This window comes from Macaca mulatta, chromosome 8, assembly GCF_049350105.2.
Source record: "Macaca mulatta isolate MMU2019108-1 chromosome 8, T2T-MMU8v2.0, whole genome shotgun sequence".
NCBI lineage: Eukaryota > Metazoa > Chordata > Mammalia > Primates > Cercopithecidae > Macaca > Macaca mulatta.
In genome coordinates this window covers 75,273,731-75,295,000 of record NC_133413.1, presented here as the reverse complement: position 1 = coordinate 75,295,000, position 21,270 = coordinate 75,273,731, and the positions used below count along the sequence as shown (strand labels likewise).

Sequence of the window (21,270 nt, the reverse complement as noted above, 5' to 3'; positions counted from 1 at the left end):
GGAGTTAGTACTTAGAACTGCAGGTTTTAGATATAGGAAAAAGAAAAGTATAAAAGATAATTCAGAAAGACAAAGATAAGAGAAAAAGATAATGCAAGGAGTAAAAGCTCTCAAAATTGGAATTTTGATAAATCAGTTGCAAATAACCTTGATGAATACCACTTCTTAATGGTTTATTTGAATAACAGATAAATAACTTAGTATAATGGTACACGGTATAGGCTCAATAAATGTTATCTGTTATCACCAAATGACATTTAACCTCTGCGATGTCCCTATGTAGTTTATATTGTTTTCTTCATTTGCAATTATTTATGAACATCATGCTCAAGTCTACCTTACCTCATAGGAGCGCTCTTTTGATGACTCACCGGTGAAAAGAGCAAACATACTCTAGAATGTCAAGGTATATTAAAACTGTCACATGGCTCAGGTGAATTGCAGACACCTAATGTTGTTCAGTGACATATTCTCAAATTGAGAAAAGTTGCAAACATGGTCCAGTTGTGGGATATTAAAGGGAGATGCCTTAAAACTGGAACTGGGCAAAATCTGTAATACTTTTTTAAAAAGAATATTATAAATTATAACTCTAGAAGTGTGAGCTTGCAGTGAGTCCACATCGAAATTTGATGAAAGATTTGAAGCCAATTGTGAGTAGTTGGTGTGGGACGGGAATACAGAAAGGAAAATACTAAGGTCCTTTAATAACAAATAATAATGCTCATTAGATACAATCCATGTTAAATATATTAATGATTTCAATATTCCAAAGTAATCTTATAGACATTGTTTCATGTCATCATCACCAGGATACTCTAGAGGACAGTGACAGCTATTATTTCGTCACTTTTACAGATGAGAAAATTCTCAGGGTGCTAAATACCTCATCTAAGATCATGGAGGTGATAAAGGAGAAAGGCAGGTCTTTAACTCAGGTTTTCTGACCATACCCATGCTTTTCCCCTCAGGTCTGTCGGATACCAGAGCCCTTGAGATCTTTTTTCATTATCCCAGCTGACAGGGGAGAGGAATTCTTTGTATCTCAGTTCTACAAAGTCAGGCATGATGTGCATGTGGGCAAGATCAGGCAGCATGGGTCAGAGGATCATACAGTTGGGTGCATTTTTAGCTTCAAGATAAGATATTATGAATGATAATATTAATAATTATTTGAATATGTGCCTGCCACTGTGTTGTTTTATGTATATTAGGTTATTTAATTGTCAAGTATTTTTATTCAATTATTGAATAATGAGGTTCAGAAACATGACTTAACTAACGCAAGTCATACAGCTAGATAGTGGCAGAACCAGAAGTTGATGCCAGATCTAACTTTAATGCCTACCTATAATGACTGTCACCTCAGAAAAAAATGCTCTAGAAATGGACTGGAGACCTTGACCACTATTTTTTATAAGATATGTATTACTGATTCTCAAATGCAGTTGGGTTTAAGGATGAGGGTAGAGCTAGAGGTTCACATTAGAATCTTGTGTGTATTTTTTTAATATAAGTGAACTTTTTATTTTAGAATAGTTTCAGATTTATAGAAAAATTACAAACATAATAGAGAGCATTCCTGTATACCCCCTCCCACAATTTCCCTTATGAACATTTTACATTAGTGTGGTATATTTATAAAGATTATGGGTGTTATTTTGAAAAAGCTCATTTGAATATTATAAAATAATTGTATATTCGAAAGCTTAAAAGTTTACATAATTCAGACAATAGTGAAGTTTAACAACATCCTCTCTTCTGATGAGGATTTACAGAAGATATAACTTTAGGAACTTCTAACTGGAGGAAGTGAGGGAAGGATATTCTACAAAGAGGTACATCAGAAACTCAGGGATGTAAATAGTGAAAATTTTCTATCTAATATAAGGAAACAGCAGTTAAAAAGTGAAAAATAATGATTTTGATGTTCATCGGATTTTCAGCTCACCACAAAGCTAAGGTGGTTGGATAATATAATGAATGCTGGAAACAGAATGTGAAAGGATTGAAAAACAACTTTAATGAAAATGCAAATTATTGTATTTAGATCTAAATATCAACTTTGTAAGAATAGGATGAGAAATGTGACTCAGCAGAAAAGGGTTACAGCAATAGTTCTCAGCCTTGATTGCTCATTGGAACCACCTAGGAGGCTTTAAACACTTTGCATACCTTGCCCTACCCTTAGAGATTCTGATTGCATTGGTCTGGGGTGCAGGCTGATGGCTTTAAAAGCTCCCTAGGTGATTCTAATGTGCAGCCAAGATTCAAAGCCTCTAATTGAAAGGTTTTAGTTAATACAGTGGTTCTGATTCCATTAGACTGGAATGGGGCATTTATTTTTTTAAACAATCCCAGGTGATTCTAATGCGCATCCAGGGTTGCTGATAATCTCTGGGATATCAGAAAATTTAAAACAATAGTGATATTATTTCAAAAATCTGTTGCTCCTCTGCTAGCAGGAAATAGTAATAGAAGCATGGTGTCTAGGGACAGAAATTAATAATTCTCTACTTTTCCAACTAAAATAGTACACACCTGGTTGTGCCAAGTCTTAAGAGGCAGATTGACTAGTTGAATTCATCCAGTATGGCAAAGGCTAAACAATGTATCATCTCTGACACACAATTAGAAAATGGCATGATAGTTGGCTTTACATACTTTGAAAGTGTTGTTATGTGGAAGAATGATTAGACTTTTTTGGCCTGTGTGTTTTATAAAGGGTGGAAATTAAAAGGAGGAAAATTTCACTTCAATATGAAAACTAGCTTTCTACTAAAATGGACTTTCTGAATGCTACCATTGGAGTTATCCAGTTAGAAAATGTGTAGTATCAAATTACCAAAGGAGTAGATTTTAAGTGTTCTCACCACAAATAACTGATCAGTATGTGAGGTAATTGCATATGTTAATTATTTGACTTAACCATTCCAGAATGTATGTGTATTTCCAAACATCAAGTTGTACACCATAAATATATCCAATTTTTATTTGTGAATTAAATAAATAAATAAAAGCAACTGTGCAATATCTTCAGTAGGATCTCTGGAGCATTCCTGTTTATATGTATCTTCCAACTTTGAAGTACCTAGATTGCATTGTCCATGAAGTCCAAGTCCATGTGCTGTGTTCCTTTTTCACACCAGCAACAGTGGCTCAGTGCTCCGAGCAGAGTTGGGCCTTAATAAACATTTATGGAATATATGAACGCTGAATTTACATGTCTGTATTTTATCTGTGAACCAAAGACTGTGTCTGAGATGCAGAGTGAAGATAGGCATTTGTACCAATTCAGATTTATTTTTAATCTTACTTAAGATATACAATTGTTGAGCCAAAGATTAATTATTTCGCCTCAAATTATATGATTATCACAATTTCTTATTTAACTTCTCAACTGTCTTGAAGATAGTTATGTAGAAATGCACACACACACACTCACACACACACACATCATGAGCTTCACTCCATTCCATCACACCTTCCAGAGCACACCACCTCCATATCCAACCCCTCTCCCCCTTTTACAACCACCTTCTCTTTAAGATCACCCAGTGTTCAGCCCCAGTGACTGCAGCACGGCCTGGCTGTTCATTTCACTCCATCCATTGCTGCTATCCTCTGATCACCATGGCTAATCAAATGGCATGCCAGCCTGCACCAATCATTAAGATGACCCAAATTAACAGCCTGGCCATGTCACAGTACATTCATTCCACATATACAGACAGGGCCTAAGTGTGAGGCAGAAACCCAGATATGCTTATTTGTTTTTGCATTGTAACATGCATTATTGATTGTCATGAGCTGCTTTAGTGCTTTAAATCTGCAAATGAGAATCATCCGTCCCTTATTAGAGCCAGAATTGAGAACTGAGAGCAAAAGAGAACATGTATATGCCTTTTTTAACCATAATTTTTTATTTGTTATTTTCCTTCACAGTTGTGTTGTAAAAGATTTTAGCTCAAGACATTCCCTGGCATCTCACTTAGAAGGGATACTTAACCAAAATAGTTTTGTATTCTGAAAAGAGAAAGAAGTCTTCCCTAGCCAGGTGAAGAATGTAGTGCATGCTCTGAATTGTGAGATCGTAGAGGGAATTTTGTAATCCAATTTCCTAGCGTATACCGGTCAGTAAAGCTCAGTTCTTAACAACTCACAGGCAGCCTTATCTTAATCACAGTTGCAGTTGTTGGCACCTTGCGGTGCCTGGTGTAAATTTTATCTCAAAATATTTGCGTTCTTGATGGCCATTTTTCGACAATGCATTCTAATAATTAGAGTCCTATTACCTGCTAAATGTTAGTATAAATTAACAATCCATTATACACAATAAGTTTTATAAAACATTTACAGATAGAGATCTTCTTTAATTAAAATTAACTTCCATGTGAAAGCCAAGTGCATTAATGACTCACAATGACCTTTTATTACCTGCAGTCCCCTGTTTTGGCTGGATGATTGACAGCTTGCTGTTTGGCTACCATGTTGAATTTCAGCTGACAAGACTTTTCATTTTAACTCAATTTGCCCGCCTATCACAAGCTGGTGGCAGGCCAGACCCAAGTCACCCAGCTTTGCCTCAGCAGCTTGCTCTAGTTCTCATTAGTACGCATTTATTCAGTGGAAATTGGAAGACAAATGCTTGAAGGCATGTGAACTAAGTATAGCAAATTAGGTTTAAAGACTGAATATTTATAAGTATATGGAAAGTTTTTTTTTTAATTCTAGAGCGAATTGAGAACTGAGTGCTAGCTTTGGTATAAAAGAAATTAAGATAGAAGGGGGAAGATTCTAAGAATAACAATACTATAAGCTTTTTCTTTCCATTTTGGAAACATGTAAAATCTCTCTGACAACACCTTATCAAATAAAAACCTGGCTTCTCTTTCATGGAGTGCTTGCACAAAGAAGTTTAGCACCTCATGTGTGAGAAGGGGGAAAAAATGAGGGTCATGTTCATTTGTTGCTTGGTTATCCCTTGGTATGCTTTAAATTGCCTTGTTTGTTCGGCACTAGCACAGAAACAGATGTTGCTCTACCGTGCAGGATAATTTACTGTACCTCCTGGTGCAGCATGGAAGTCCTCCCAGGGCCCAGCTGGTCTGTCAGTGGCACTGGCTGGTGTCTGCTCAACTATGACAACTACAAGTAGAGGCTGCAATATTTTTATTGTGCAGTTGTCATTCTTCTCAACGTATAGCTCTGCCTGCATTTGTACTGGGGCTGGTGGAAAAGCTGCTGGCTTTTGTGTCTGGATGTTATTCTGCAGAGCCATGTAAGCTCTACTCTCCATTGTTGATAATAACGCAACTCATTACTTTTGTCGTCTAATGATTATCGGCATGATCGCTCAGAGCGAGAGCCAACCTCATCTCGCACACATAACTGGTACTGGAAGGTAAAACAGATTTGTCACTTACGATCTGACCGCTAAGCCACACTTTGCGCTCCATTATTGTGATTAACTTCTACATAAGATATGCTTGCCCAATTGTCATTTGTGATACTGCGGTGGGCGCAAGCTGCCATGCTTCCCGAGAGCACATCAGCCAATCAGATTTGACCATGTTATTCGGACTGTTACATGCCTGCTCTGTCACAGCAGCCATCCCACAATTATTTTGCTTTTGTGTTTCTTCTTCCCACACCCCTACTGGACTTGGGTGAACAGCATTGCTACATATGTCAGCTACCATTTCACACCACAAGCTAAAATGATGCTGTGCTATTGTTGCTCCAACAGAGCCAGCAGCAGTACATGGGAGGCCGACCCTTGCTTTTCACCACAGAAACGTTGGTCCTTAGTGCCCTGCCAGCTGAAATCCATCGTGTCAGGTGCCTTGTGGCTATCTGCAGTAGACCCCATGCTCCAAAACCAAAGTTCTTTTCTGGCCTCATCACCAACAAACCGATTTGACTCTGCCTGATTATAATAACGAAGGCAGTCCAAGAGAATATGCACTGCCTCACTGTACGTCACATTGAATCACCACACTGGCCACACAAAGCTGACCGCAGCCTCATTTCTTTAGACAAATGCATGCTTAAGGAAAAACCTCCTGGGAGAAAGCACCCAAAGCTACTTGATAGCCTTATGCAGGCTGTGCATAGATTTAAATTTTACTGAAATAACATTTATTTTTGGCTGATGCAAGCCCTCACGGATGGGCCTGCCTTTAATAATCTAATAATTGAGTACTCTGTGTTTCAGAGCTTTACCGAACACTGAGAAACTGGGCTCTGTGTGTGTGTGTGTGTGTGTGTGTGTGTGTGTGTGTGTGTGTGTGATTTCTAAATTGCAAGTCATAAACACGACCATTTGTTATCATGTGAAGGGGGAAAAAACTCCATTTGGGGCTTTTTTTTCACATTGCTGATTAGAGAGAATCAAGCTTTATATTCTAGGACCCATTCACGCTGGTGGAAACATAGTCAGTTTTGATTATGAAGGGAGAGATGCAGACCTAGACAGGAGCTACACGCTGATATGCATGCTATCAGAATGATTTATGCAAATTATGCATATTATTCCCAAAGGAATTCCTCCTCAAACTGCCAGGATAAATTGCCGGAAATTAGCCATAAAATCTGTCGTGCTAGGAGCAAAAGGTGAAGGCCATTGGGAAAGCAAGGACATTCGGCTTCTGGAATCTTCCAGGATATGATGGTGCCTGTTATTCTCCCTGGATGCTGAGGAAAATGTGGTTTTCTTCTGAATCCTCTAAAAATGTTTTCCTTTTTAAAATTATCCAGCAAATGTTGACTCACATTTTATTTACAGCTAGCATAAAAGAAATTAAGTGTTAAGCTGTCTCAGAAAGCACTACTACAATTACTTTACTATTAACTGCCTAAGTGGTTATTAAATGGCTAAGCCTCGCTTTAAAGCATCAGAGTTCTAAAGGTTTGTGGAATGACTCACCAGCTGTGTATTTTAACTGGGATATGGTTTTAATTTCAAACATGTATACCCATAACACAACATTCCTCTCTAGCAGGATCCTCCTCTCCTACAAAATCTTAATGACTTTCTGCCCAGGTACAACACTGATGCCTTCTACCTGTAAGATGCCCCTAAGCCTTGCTGGAACCAGACCACCGCCCCTGCTCACATCCTGTGCAAAGCCACCCTTGGCTCCCTCTTGGTGCTCAATGTATGTGATGAAGAAACAGTATCCTTTTCAATCAACGCTATTAGTCATGAGCTTTTATTGCAAACTGAGAGCACTTTTCAGGAACAGCCCTATCTTAATAAGCTATCTTTTTTTTCCTTCAGAAAGCACCATTTTTGAAGCTTTACGACTGTCTTCATATTCAACCACCATTCGTTTTGTTGAGGAGGATTTGACTCTCAGTGCAGAGACCGGGGACTACTGTGTGCGAAAGGGAGACTTGGTAGCCATCTTTCCTCCAATCCTACATGGTGACCCTGAAATCTTTGAAGCTCCAGAGGTAAGTAAACATCAAGCCTATAATTGCTACTTCTTAGATCCTGCAGGCACATTCCTCTTCCATCCCTCTCTCTTCCTTTTGCCACTTTGTTCCAGAAGAGGAAACAGACAGCTTGATGACTTCTGTTTTTCCTCCTGATAAGAAAGCTTTCCTCTTTACTAAAGTGTTCCCTAAGGATATCTTTGAAAGGTTTCATGATCTATAAAGAGAAATATAGCGATGAGACTAAATGCTAGTTGCTTCAAATGAAATGGACATTGCGCCTTGTCCACTATTACATTTTGGCCAAAATTGTATTTTGCTTGGTGGAGAATTACTGAAAACCATGGAGGGCTAGCTAAGGTGGCTTAGAGAATAAATGATGATAACTATTTTGCTAAGTGTTTCCAAAGTGAGGTTGACTGTTCCAAAGTCAGATAGTATCATTGCTGTAGTTAAGCCCATATACTTTTCCACCTCTTACAAAAGGTATGTGCCCCTTCTTGATCAATTAGTATGGCATTATGAACTTTGAGATTGTAAAGCTGCTGCTCATGGGTGAAGCTCTGAGGGTAATTGTGTCATCTCCTTGTGTTTTTTTCTGAAGCTGGAGTTAATGAATATCAAAGACTGGAAATTAATCCACCCTGGTTCATCCCTTAATACCACTTCAGAGATTCACCACCTGCATGCAAATTGAATGCAGTTCTATTCTGCCTGTGTTTTTCAGGAAGTAATGTTGCTGCAGCAGTTTTTGTGTGTAAAATGCCTTTTTTTCAAAGGGAAGCTTTGCTGCTCTTTTTGAGCAATTCATAGGTGGACCACCTCTAAATCTAGTTGCTAAGTTAGATGTTTTGCATCCAGGCTGAATTACAATGTTGTTGAATTTTGAAAATTAACAAGAAGAGAGCAGATTCAAATACAATTAGAAAATTTGCATTTATTTCAGCAGCAAAGGTGAATGACTTAAGTGTGGGGGAGTGTACATGTAGTTTCTGTGTGTTTCAGAAGGAGGGGGCATTGTGTGAATGACAATAACAAATAGGTTGTAGAGTATTAGCAAGTGAAGGAACATTCTGCAAACAACAAGCTTTATCTCCACTTTTGTAAATATCGGAGGACAAAATTATATACATAAATGGATATTCAATAAACAGGGCAAATGAATAGCCAATATCCAATATCTGGAAAATATTTTTAATTTTTATTTTTATCTATAATTATGCATTTATTTAACTTCAACTTACTATTTTCATTATGTGATTATTCCACTAGTCATTAAGTTTATTATTCATATCATGATGGTAAAATTAACGTTAGTGTTATCAAGAAACAATAAATGTTTACCAGATTACCGCTGTCTTTATATCACTATGCTTTGGACTCCTCTTATTTCCTACCCTCATGATGGAAAATACCTTGATTTAGACTTTTAGGAACTTAAAACTAAAAGTTAAAAATCAAAAGTATGCTAATTTATATTTTTTTCTTTTGGAATACTCAATAGCAATGCCCAGACTTTACATAATAAATCAAATAGTAATCAGAAGGGCTTGCCTCATACAAAATCTGTGGCAGAACAAAATTGCAATATTGTGAATACTGATTTAGCATCATTAGAGTAGCTTTAACTTGAGTTGATGAACGCTTTCTATTATTTACTAGATTTAACATTAGCCAATTATGCCTGACTAATTTTAAAATAAACTAGCTAATTTATTGTCACACATTGTTTCCTTGAAATTAGTTGGAGAATGCTGATAATTCCTGGCACAGAAAAAAAATGATATAGCTCAGAACCAGTTTTATAGAACTTGGGAAGGTCTTATTCATTCTATAAACATTTTCTGAGTGACTACCACTCTCAGACATATCGATTATTCCTTTGTTTCTTAACAACTTCATATGGCAATAAGTAGATGCTATAGATGTCCTTAAAATAGATGCCCATCCCAAGCCACCATATACTGACAGTAAAGAAAAGGAGATAGTTCTAGAAAAGTCTACCATGAGCCATTTGTTGCTGAGAGCATGGTTCAGGAGCTCATCAGAGACACATTCATCACTACCTGCCTTTTGTATCCAACACACCTTGAATGAGAAAACCAAGCCTCAGATGTTGATTACAGGCAATAGGTGTTAGGCCAAAAATATAAGGAAGGCAGATACAGGGATAATTATTCCTGGAAGACAGAGAGACAAAAGCCTCAGCAGAACATAGATTCTCCCAGCCCAACAAGGCATGGTTTCAGAATTTCCAAGCTCCAAAAGACTCTAAAATTTGGCATTCCAAAGACAGGCCATGGTCTTCCATCATACTTGAGAGCTATTGGATCTGCATCTCCCTATTCCTGGAATGCCCCTTCTTATTTGTGCACCCAGCAGGCTCCAGATTACTCCACAGGAATCACCTAATCACCTCTTCATTGACAGTGTGCCTGATTTCCACCTCATTCCTCAGAGAATTTGCCATTGCTCACACTGTGGCCTGTGTGTACCCTTGTTGTGGGGTATAACACACAGTATTTTGCAATTATTTATTTACTTGTCCTTGCTTCCATATGCTGTAAGCTCTAGAAGAGGAAGGACTATGTCATTCCCATCTCTGTATTATCAGTGTCTAGCACACAGGAGGCTGTACACATAAGTTGAATAAATAAGGGGATGCTTGGATAGATAAATGTACTTAAAGTGAAAATATGCTTCAGTTATAATTTTAAATCAGGACAGATATTGCACATTAACATATGTACTGGGCCTAAATAGATCAAATAAAGAAGTGATTTGTGTATAAATATAGCAATAGTATTGGGAGTGTTAAGTACTGTGGCAAAAGGAGATGCCAGGAGACATCTAAATAGGACCGCTGGCTACTTCTGAACTAGCCTTCAGCTCTTGCAAGCATTTAGACCTAGTTTGGTGAAGTCATTTTGATTTTTTATTTAAAAGAACCTGAAAAAATAGACTTTTGGGTGAAGTTCTGAATTTTTAAATATTTGGAAAAATGAAGTTTAAAATACAATATGGGATAAATAAAAGGTGTTTTGGGACTCAATTGAGCCTATAAGCTGCCAACATGTACCCTCTATATTAGGAATTATTCTTTCCCTGAATATTGGTTGCTTAACTTATTGTAATGTTAGCCATTCAGGTGGCTCAGTAGTAAATAGTGATGATTTCTTTTCAGCCACACAAGATACAGAACTGGAGCTATATAGAAGCTCCATAGAGAAGACCAAATCTAAATCTGTTCATTGGCTTTCCTAGGTCCAGAGGTGCTGAGGGATAAAGGGAGACGTGGTGACATTGTGGGGCTCATAGGGAGAAAAGATCAGACATTTAAGGTGGCAATGCATTATATAACCATGTAGGTAAAGAAACATGGTGAAATAACAATGTAATTCCAAAGCCTTTGGAAGATCCCCCAAAAGCTCTGAAGATGAAAGATCTTCTTTGTTTAACCTAATGCAATTCTGCCCTATCTACTTCTTAGAGTTGTAGAGATAATAAAATGATTAAAAAATTTGAAAGCCCTTGAAAAAATTCTAAATCACTAAAAGAATTGTGGTACCAATTATTATTTTGATTATTGCCACTGTTCTTAGTATGACATGACAGATGAGGAGGTACTCTCAATAATTTTTTATCTGTATTGCCAAATGGAATAGAGATTGTGCAACTAGTAGACTTAAAGGAAACAAACACATATCAATTATTTACTATCTAGAAATCACTTTGATGGGTATAGTGAGTGATAAAGAAATAAAAAGGCCCCTTCCCCTACAAGCTTGCTGTATAGGGACTCACATAGCTAATTTCTCATAGTCAGGTGCTTCCTATTGAGAAAAGGTTTTTGCCATACCAACAAATTCACAATTCTACTTACCACATTGGAACTATCAGTGTGCTGGTAAACCAGGGCTCTGAGCCCTGATTTGTAGTGTTTGTCAATTTTCATGGTATAAACTACCCCCTTGGCCAATTTCATGTTACTAATGTGAAGACCCTAAACACAGAGTTAGGAAGAGATGTGCACACTCTGACAAGCTGGTCAAACTGTCTGCAGCACACTGCCAATTTGAACCCAAGTCATGAAGATAAAAAGGGACTTCTGTACTCTGCCATCTTGCCTCCAGGGGCAACAGTGTAGCCCCTTAGCCATCCATTCAAAACACTGACTTTTTTTTATTATAAGAAAATCATATCTTTTGTCTAATTTATATTCCCATACCCAAAATTATGAATTGAGTGGATTCAAGACATGATCCTATTGTGTGTCACCTACTTCAGCAAGACCATGTTTTATGCCTTGTAACTTCAATGCTTTACATACAGGAAGTGCTCCAAAAAAATCTGTTGAACTGAACTAAACATAGTATTTGGAGAACACAAATTAGGGTGTTATGCAATCTTCCTTTGTCACGAATACCAAAATCTTTTCTCTATCCAGAAAATTGTGTCCTCTATCCAAACTTGATTTCTAGCGCTTCAATATTATGCAATTTTCTACTATTTGTAAACACTGAATATTCATCAACTCATCATACTCTACATATTTATTTACTCATTCAATATCTATGTTTTCTTCAAAAGCTTGAAAATGGTTTTAAAATATACTTTTTTCTCATGTATTTATTCATTAATTCAACAAACATATATGGAACCTCTACTATGGGAATAGCATTGTGTTGAAGGCTTTACACATACAGAGATAAATAAGAAAATGTGATAGCTCCAAACTCCTAGGCTCTACCATCTCCTGAAGGTTAGTTCTGTCTTTAGCTTGGTAGCAGTTCCAGACATCATAGTCACACATGATGAGGTCCAGAGGAGGAAAGGTAATCAACCATTTCTTTTTGTTTTATTTTCTTCACAAAAAGGGGACTTCTCCTAGATGTCCCCATAGATTTTCCCTTGTAGCACTGACCAGATTGTTTCACAATTCTATCCCAAACCAGTCAGAGACCCGAACAGTGCGATTACCAAGATTAGTGCCTAGACACATTTTATCCAGAAGAACAATGTTGAGGAGTCAACTGCAACTATCATTAGAGGAACAATGGGGAACTTCTGTGTCTTATACCTTCTCTTGTGATTTTTCTATTCTCATCCATTTAATTGACTGTCTTTAATTGTGAAGCACCATGCTTATTATGGTCGCTGTAAAGAATTTCAATCAGCTCGATGAATTCCAAGATTAAGTTTTTCCAAATGAATGGATACATCTTGAGCTTCCTGTATGTTTGTTCTGTGTCACTGTGACCCCAGAATCTCAGTGGTGAAATTATTATACCTGCTCCCTTTTTAGCTAAAACAAAACTATATCCCTAGCAGCTGACACAGGCCCTTCTTAACATTGGTTCTTGCTTAGGTTTTCCATGCCTAGGCAATAGGGCAAATTGCAAATAAATTTTAACTCAAAAATATATTTATGCTCCTGCGCCCTTTGAACTTGGTGGTGGTCACAGAGCTAAAGACAGCGGCCATTTCCATTTTAGTTTCATAAAATAAACAACCGAATAGGAATTTCTAAGATGTTTACTATGAGAAAATTGAATAGAATGTCATGGAAACTAGAGGGATGGTGTTACTCGTTGAGTAGAAATTTGAGAGCACTGAATATAAACACTAGCTGAAGGTCATGGGTTAGGAGCACTCCTGCATCATGTGTTGACCATGGGCCTCTCGGAGGTTAGCACATTCATTTTCACAAAGAGGAACCTGAAAACCACGGTGATTTCTAGCTTATGTATGATATCAAGACACTAAAAAGTCATAATCCAAGCTAAGTTTTCATTTTGCATTTGCTGGCTTAACTAGTGGGGCTACAGTGAGAGGCTTCCTAACAAATCATATCATAGCAAAGCTCACTTAAACTGATTTGGGTTAGGCAGGGAGCTCTTGGATAGAGGGCCAATCTCCTCAGATTGGTCAGCATGAAGGAGGAAGCAGCAGGACTAAGCTCAGGCAAGCAGGCCTGAGTCCCAGGAATGGAAGAAGTTCACCAGGAGAGAGTTATATTTAGTAACTCTATCTCCAGTGACCCTGTATGTCAACAAAGGGTGTCCTTGTTCATTGAGCATTGATTAGATACTGTTTGGATACATCCCAGAACTATGGTGAAATACGCATTTTAAAGGGCTCAAAATATTTATCAGGAATTGAGCAGTTATAAAAATGCAGATAAATTTTGCCATCATCATTGCATCCACTTGCAAGTCGGAAGGAAATGGGAACTACTTAGAATTTTTCTAAGCTCAACTACTCTTCAAAATAAGTATTCTACATGAATAAGGACAAACCCAATACTTTTAAAGGAAATGGTTCACTGTCCTTAACAACACTGGCTTTGAGTGAGAAAATTAAATCATTTGTGATGAATTCAGAATCTATCCACATATTGCAAGGTTTTCACCTTAACCTGAAATGCTTTGGATCTGACCTACTTTTTTGCATTTGACTTCATGTAGTTCATATCAAAGTTGTATGTGAGCAAGTCTAATGTTAATGAGCACCAACTACAGGAAATACTTGGTCGTTTCCATGCAAGCCACAGACATTAATTTAATCAATGGCTTAATTCACCATAGGCTTAAATAAGGTCACTCAGTCCCCTCTAAGAAATTCAAGTGAGAGTTGAACCATAACCCTTTGGCAGCAAGGCAAAATTAAGAGGGCAGGCCCAACACCCTAAGTAAAGCAGTCCCATGATTTCCTGTAACAAAGTAATATAACTTATTTATGAAAACACATCAGAAACACCTGCCACCCTAGAGTAAACCCAAAAAGAGCTGATTTTAATAGAACTTTCATGGAAGAAATTAACTACAACATCAAAAAACAAACATTGATTTTGTGGCTTAGCTCCTCTCTAGTGTTTTACCTGAATCTTATTATTTTATATTTGTTTATTCCAAACATCAGCACTGGATCCTAAACTAATAGTTTTCATCTATCAGTAGCTGGTGGGGAAGGGATAAGAGAAACTCAAATTAGGAATCCACAGTTAGGCACCTCCTGTGGCTAGTTAGGATTCATCAGACGCGGGTAACAATGGCGGTCTCACCGGAGCCCTTTTCTTCTATCCAACATTGGTATAATCAAGTGCGCGTATGTCAGGACGCACCTTAGGGAGCAAAAATAGAGATATTGACACTATACTTGGGAAGCTCAGCTTAGGAGAAAAATACAAGCGGAGAAAAAAAGTCATACAGCTTTTTCATATTTCACTTTGACATGGCGGAAGTAATTTCCTAGTAATACTTGAGTTTTTTGAAAGTTCATACTTAATTTGCACCCAGTCAACTTTTTCTGCTGTTCACCTGATTAAAAGGAGCTTTTTAAGACAGGCAGAGAGAGCTAGCAACTTTGTGGACTTGAACTCAAACTATCTCATGTAAAATGTTAATTTAGCACTGTATTCTTCTTTACAGGAGTTTAGATATGATCGTTTTATAGAAGATGGTAAGAAGAAAACCACCTTTTTCAAAAGAGGGAAAAAGCTGAAGTGTTACCTAATGCCATTTGGAACTGGAACCAGCAAATGTCCAGGCCGATTTTTTGCACTTATGGAAATAAAGCAGTTGTTGGTTATACTTTTAACTTATTTCGATTTAGAAATAATTGATGATAAACCCATAGGACTAAACTACAACCGCTTGTTGTTTGGTATTCAGTATCCAGATTCTGATGTTTTATTTAGATACAAAGTGAAATCTTAGAGAAGCTAAAAGGACAGAAAACAAATCTATCGAAATTACCCTAAACATCCTAAGCTCATCTATTTCTTTTTAATTTCTGCCAATGTAATTGCTTTATTTGTTTAAAAAGTGTTAATTTCTATTTGATCTGATATCAGTCCAGTTTGTCCTTAGTCACAAAGCCTATCATAATATAAAACAGGATGGTAGCATGAAAATGGACATCAAAATCAACTTAAGGGTAAGCTCAAAACAGGGTTGTGGTTATTTTTTTAGTTTCTCCTTGTGATTTTTACGTGTTATAATAAGTGTACCTTCACACGAATAGACTGGGCACTGTGGAATTTAAGTCACTCAAATTATTCTCTAATATGTAAAATTACACTTCGAACTACTAGAAAATTGTGCTGGAAATGGACACAGTGTAACAAAGTCCAAATTCTCACAGAGGAAGGAAATTAAATTTCCGTGACTTGCACTGGATGAAAATGTTCCCTTCAAGTATAATATCAATAATACCTATATTTCCAGGATATGTGTGCATTAAATGAGTTTTTTAGTAGACTAAATGCTTCAACTTCACTTCAGTATTTAATCATGCTTAAATGTTCCTCATTACTTTGTATACTATGGCTCGATAGAACAAAATTTCTTGTCATTTAAGACCTTTCATGTCCAAGTTAGATACTGATAAGATTTAATGTATAAGAAAACACAGAACCTATTATATATTCAGAAATTGCCCTAGACATTAGTATTAGGTTTATTATGGGAGCAAATGTTGAAATAACTACGGCATTGATTATAGCATTTGGCTTTAGTATAAACTATAAAGGTTATGCAAACATTGCAATTAATCCTTTCCTAAATGCTTCCATGTATATAAACTGAGAAGCTAGATGTAGTATTTGGTTTTGATGTCTCACCTTTTGGATTTGGAGTTCATGTGTTCTATTTTGAATTACAACATCATGTTATGCAGTGTAATTTCATATGACTCATGCAGCATTGTGGTGTGAATAATTCAAAGATTTTTTTTTCAATTGAGACAGTATCTGACTGTGTTGCCCAGGCTGGTCTCAAATCCTGAGCTGAAGTGATCCTCCCGCCTTGGTCCCTTGGGAACCTGGACTACAGGCATGTACCACCAAGCCCAGTGATTCAAAGATTCTGATATCAGAGTACCATATGAATGGCATCTGACATAAATGGTGATGCAATATATAAGCAGGCAAGGCAGGTAATAAAGTTCAGTTAATTCATGCTTCATTAATTGGAATTTCTAATATTTCAGAAATTTGCTACTGTTTTGAGAAAAGGAAACTGACAATATTTACAAAATATTTATTTAGTAAATAAGATAGTATAGTATGTATTTTATCCTTCCTGAAGTACATGTTCTGAATGTTCCTTCAGTGAAGGTCTGCTGTTGCAAATTCTATTTTTGCTTGATTGAGGGTGTCTTTATTTTTACTCTCATTCTTGAAAGATGGTTTTGCTGGATGCACAAATCTAGATTGACAGTTATTTCCTCACAACACTTTGAAGATATTGCCCGTTCTTAAGGCATCCATGCTTGTTACTGGGAGGATAGCCGTTAGTGAGTTTAATTACTCAATAGGTAGTCTGTCTCTTCTCTCTGGCTACTTTAACGTGTCCTCTTTGCCTTTGATGTTCTTAGTTTCTTTCTGTTTCTCATGCTTGCATGTCCTGCTGCTTCTTGAGTCTGAGCATGGGTGTCTCCCATCAAGTATGGAATCTTCTCAGCCATTCTCTCTGTGAATATTACTGTTCTCCCATATTAGGTCCCCTCACTCTACCTACATCCTTTGATCTTTTCTCACCACACTTTGTATCTACAACTTAGGCTCCACATAATTTCTTTAGATGTCTCTTCCAGTTTCTTCTTTGAACAGTGTGTCTAATCTTCTGTCCAACTCATCCATTGAATTTGTTTTTTCCTTCTTTTGGCTTTAACTTCAGGTTCATAGAGTTGAGTGATCATTCTGCTTATACTCTTTAGTTCATGATACACAATTATAGTTGGTTCTAACAAGGCCCCTCTGGCTTTATTTACTTTTTCTGTTTTGTCCCTAATACCCACTTTCATATCCTTTCCTAATATCATAGGCAAATATTCTAATATGTTTGATGTATGTCTTGGTATGTGTCTGTTTTCATGTAATATATATTGAGTACCTATTTTCTGCAAGTTTTATCCTTCCAAATTTTCTTATGAAGTGCTGTGATTTTAAAGATATATTCATATTTCTGTAGCATATACATAGTATACAATTATATTTAATCTATTGCTTCTAACTGCTGCATAGCATTCCATAATGTGCACACATTTTGTTTTGATAATCTAGTTACCCAGTGATGGACACTGTCAGTGGGACAGTTGTTGTGGGAGAAAGGCCAAAGCAGAACTTAAAAGCTCTTCTGTCACCTATCCTCACACTACTGTGCCTAACCATCTCAGCCCTGGGCTGCTAAAAGCCTTGTCCCCAAGCCCAACCCATACACACACACACACACACACACACACACATTTATTCCATGATAACTTTAATTCTCCCTCAGATGTTCTAAATTTGTTACGTCCCATCCTCAGAGCCATCCAATCCTCTCCATTCTGTAGAGTCACCAAGGTTGATTTTGAGTCAGAGTGTCAGCCTCCAGCTTGTCAACCTTCACGTTTTCCATTCCACTGAGTTTGCTAAGTTCAATGTTTACATTTTTCAGTTTTAGAATTCCCTTTTGTTCTTCATATATGCTGGTTATTTTTTATAATATCTTGTACCTTTGTTATAAACTCAACATCCTTTTTCATTTCTTTAACTGCATGAAACAAACATTTTAGATTCTGTATCTGATATTTCCAAATCGTTGGTGTTTTGTGGATCTAATTCTGTAGTTTATGTGTTTTTCTGTCTCTGTTACCTGGGATGGCTTGTTTACTGAGCCCATGTTCTTTGGAATTTTATCTCTGAAAAATCTTCACACCTAGATTTAAAGTTCATTTCTCAAGAGAGAATTTGTATTTGCATTTGTCAGACTGCTGATACTACTACCAAACTCAAATCACCTTAAAATTTCAGCTTGATTATCTGGGAGTGGGGAGTATTGTGGTTTCTAGCCCTAAATCAGGTAGAATATAACCCTATTATTAGGAATAGAAAGAAGACATATTTGGGGTTTCATTTGTTTATTTTTACATAGAGCTAAGATTGAGACGGGCAAATATACTGACAGTTTTCTCTGTGGAGCAAAGTTTCTTTCTAGTTCACCTACTAAGTATGTTGTCTCTGCAAGTTCTTGGCTTTATGCAAAGGCCTTGGATTTTACACACACACACACACACACACACATACACACACCCTGGGCCCTACGCTTTAGTCCACCACAAAGCATAGTCTGTCCTTTTTGTACTTGGATGTCTAGTTTGCCATGTTGCCTGAAGTGGAAGTTCTACCATATTTTTAAATTCAACTTAGTGGTACACTTTTGTGATGTTAAGGCACAGAGAACACAGGAAATTATTCCATTCCGATTTCTGCTTATTTTATAATTGGAGATGTGTACAGGAATTTAGAAATGTAAAGTAAGAATAAATGAAATGGTTGAGAAAAGACTATATAAAAGGAATGAATAGTAGAACCAAAACAAAACATTGAGAGTCTTGTGACAGTCTTAAATCCAGTAACTAAATAGTGTTTACAAATAGAAAAAAAATGTCCTGGATAAATCAGTTAAAAGATGCAGATTCTGGCTGCGACATAACTGGCTTATTATTAAACAATTTCCCTCTCAGTGCTTCAATGTCCTCATTTGAAAAATAAAAATAATAAGGCCCTTTGACATCAGGGTTCATTATAAGGATTAAACACAGTAACATGTATGGATTTATGGGATAATGCAATATACCAATGCAAAATGTAATGAAGATACTTAAACAATGTTGTGCCTTTAAAAAATTGCTCTTATGTATTGTTAAAGGGAATCGTTTTTTATAGTCATTTGTTAATTCATTATTCATTTATTCAACCAAACATTTATTGAGCATTTTCTCTGTTCTAGATATGATTGATGCTAGACACTGGATTGCCCTTCCCCTTCAAGAACATACTATTTGTTAGGGAAAACAACACATAGGAAACCAATTTATTATAAATGCAGTTGTAAGTGATAAATTCATCTCTTTAAAACTATTTTAAAATTCTGATTTATCACTAGTTCTAACTAGCCTTCCATGAAAGTAATGGTCTGTAATAAGAAATCACTATGTATAATTATACACAATAAAAATATATACAACAGGTATTTTGATAACATGATAATTAAAACCAAATATAGTCATTGAGGCTCCAGAATATTTTAAAACTGTATTGTATATTGTAAAATCCCTTTTTTTTTTTTTTTTTTTTAGATGGAGTCTTGCTCTGTCACCCAGGCTGGAGTCCAGTGGCGTGGTCTCAGCTCACTGCAACCTCCACCTCCTAGGTTCAAGCAAGTCTCTTGTCTCAGCCTTCTGAGTAGCTGGGACTACAGGCACCCCACTACGCCCGGCCAATTTTTGTATTTTTAGCTGAGACGAGGGTACACCATATTGATCAGGCTGGTCTCGAACTCCTGACCTCAGGTGATCCGCCCGCCTGGGACTCCCAAAGTGCTGGGATTATAGACATGAGCCACCGCGCCCCATCTTTTCATTTTTATAGCTTCACCTAAGTTTTGAATTAAAAGAAATAAATAATTAATACCCAAGATATTGTTTTATATCAATGACCAACAGTAATGAAATGCTCGGTTAGCAGAAACTAAAGCCCTGAAGCGATTAAGAAAAAGCTACCTGTCACTAAATCAGCAATGCTTATAAGCAACCTAGAAGAAAACTTTTATCTGCTTTGTTTTGGCTTTCCTAGCATACTTCCTTATTTCATCTTCATTTTATAATTAAGTTTTGGGTCACAAGACTAAGGCAAAGGAGTTTCCATACTGAAAAGCTACATTTTTTAATGCTTATTTTATCATAAAAAATAATTTGGGTAACACTTTCTGCAAGCAACTTCTAACTTAACAGTAGAAGTTTAAAACTGTTCGAAGATCAAAGCACAAAATTTATCTAGGTTTTGATCCTAGTATAAAAGAATGGCAAAAATTATGTGAACAAGAATTACATGCCCTTAGAATGTGCACTTTTTAACCTGTTAAATCTGCCAATCTTGCAAACTATTATTTACTTGCATTGCATAATTAGATATTCATTTAACATACTCAAGAAAAAGTTAGCAAGCCAAGATGACATTGTAGCACTATTTTAAATTATAATGAATGATCACATAAAACTCTTTAGTATTTATCTAAAGTAATTATTACTCTACTTCATTTGTTTATCTAAATCAATGATCATTGATGTTTGAACTTTTTGGCTTAAATGTTTGTTTATACTACTTGCTAGAGTAAGATAAATTTAATACATGAAAAACTCTATACAATTTAATATAAGTAATAATTTGTCAATACTTATGTTTTAAAATATTTTTAGAAAGAGGAGTGCTGCATATTATTAAAACAATTTTCTGAAATTATTTGTTTAATATTATCTTTGATTTTAAAATGACATATATGTGGATTTACGATGAATCAAATTGTCCTAAAAGATGTCAGGTAAGAAATGCAAGTACTTTGCAAGTCTAATACTTAATGTTCTTTTATGTACAACAAAAATTTAATAAATTAACTTTCAAAGCAAGGATGACTGATTGTGTCTCTTTATTGTCCTGCTAGGAACATGTTGGGTAACAGAAGATTTGATTACAAAAGAAAATTATTTGGAAAATAATTTTGCTCTCTGAATATCTCCTCATCTCCATTTTCTGCCCCCATACACATGTATTCTTATCATCTGATACTCTCCTGAAAGTACACTAACTATTTCAGAGTATGTTTCAATATATTTTAACTTATTATTTATTTGTAAAATAACAAACTCAAAAAATATCACTAAGTTTTTAAATGTTTATTCTAGGCAGGCTGACCTTGCTAGGTTACAATTCTTAATAATCACTATTAGTGTGGACAGAAGTATAAGCACAATAAATGGGAGAGAGTTTTTCAGTAGATATAATCT

The 21,270-nt window shown here is 36.3% G+C and overlaps 1 protein-coding gene across 2 annotated transcripts in view; it reads left to right on the top strand.

Moving 5' to 3' along the window:
• CYP7B1 (cytochrome P450 family 7 subfamily B member 1) overlaps positions 1-21,270 on the top strand; it is a 207,192-nt gene that overhangs the window by 181,998 nt on the left and 3,924 nt on the right. Inside the window, exons 5-6 of one of the 2 annotated variants that reach the window (XM_015145456.3) lie at positions 7,283-7,458; positions 14,871-20,892. In XM_015145456.3, coding sequence (XP_015000942.1) covers positions 7,283-7,458; positions 14,871-15,158 — 464 coding nt within the window. In that variant the 3' untranslated portion in view covers positions 15,159-20,892. Of the gene's footprint in view, positions 1-7,282; positions 7,459-14,870; positions 20,893-21,270 lie in introns of those variants that run through there. The other variant, XM_077942825.1, reaches the window with a different exon arrangement.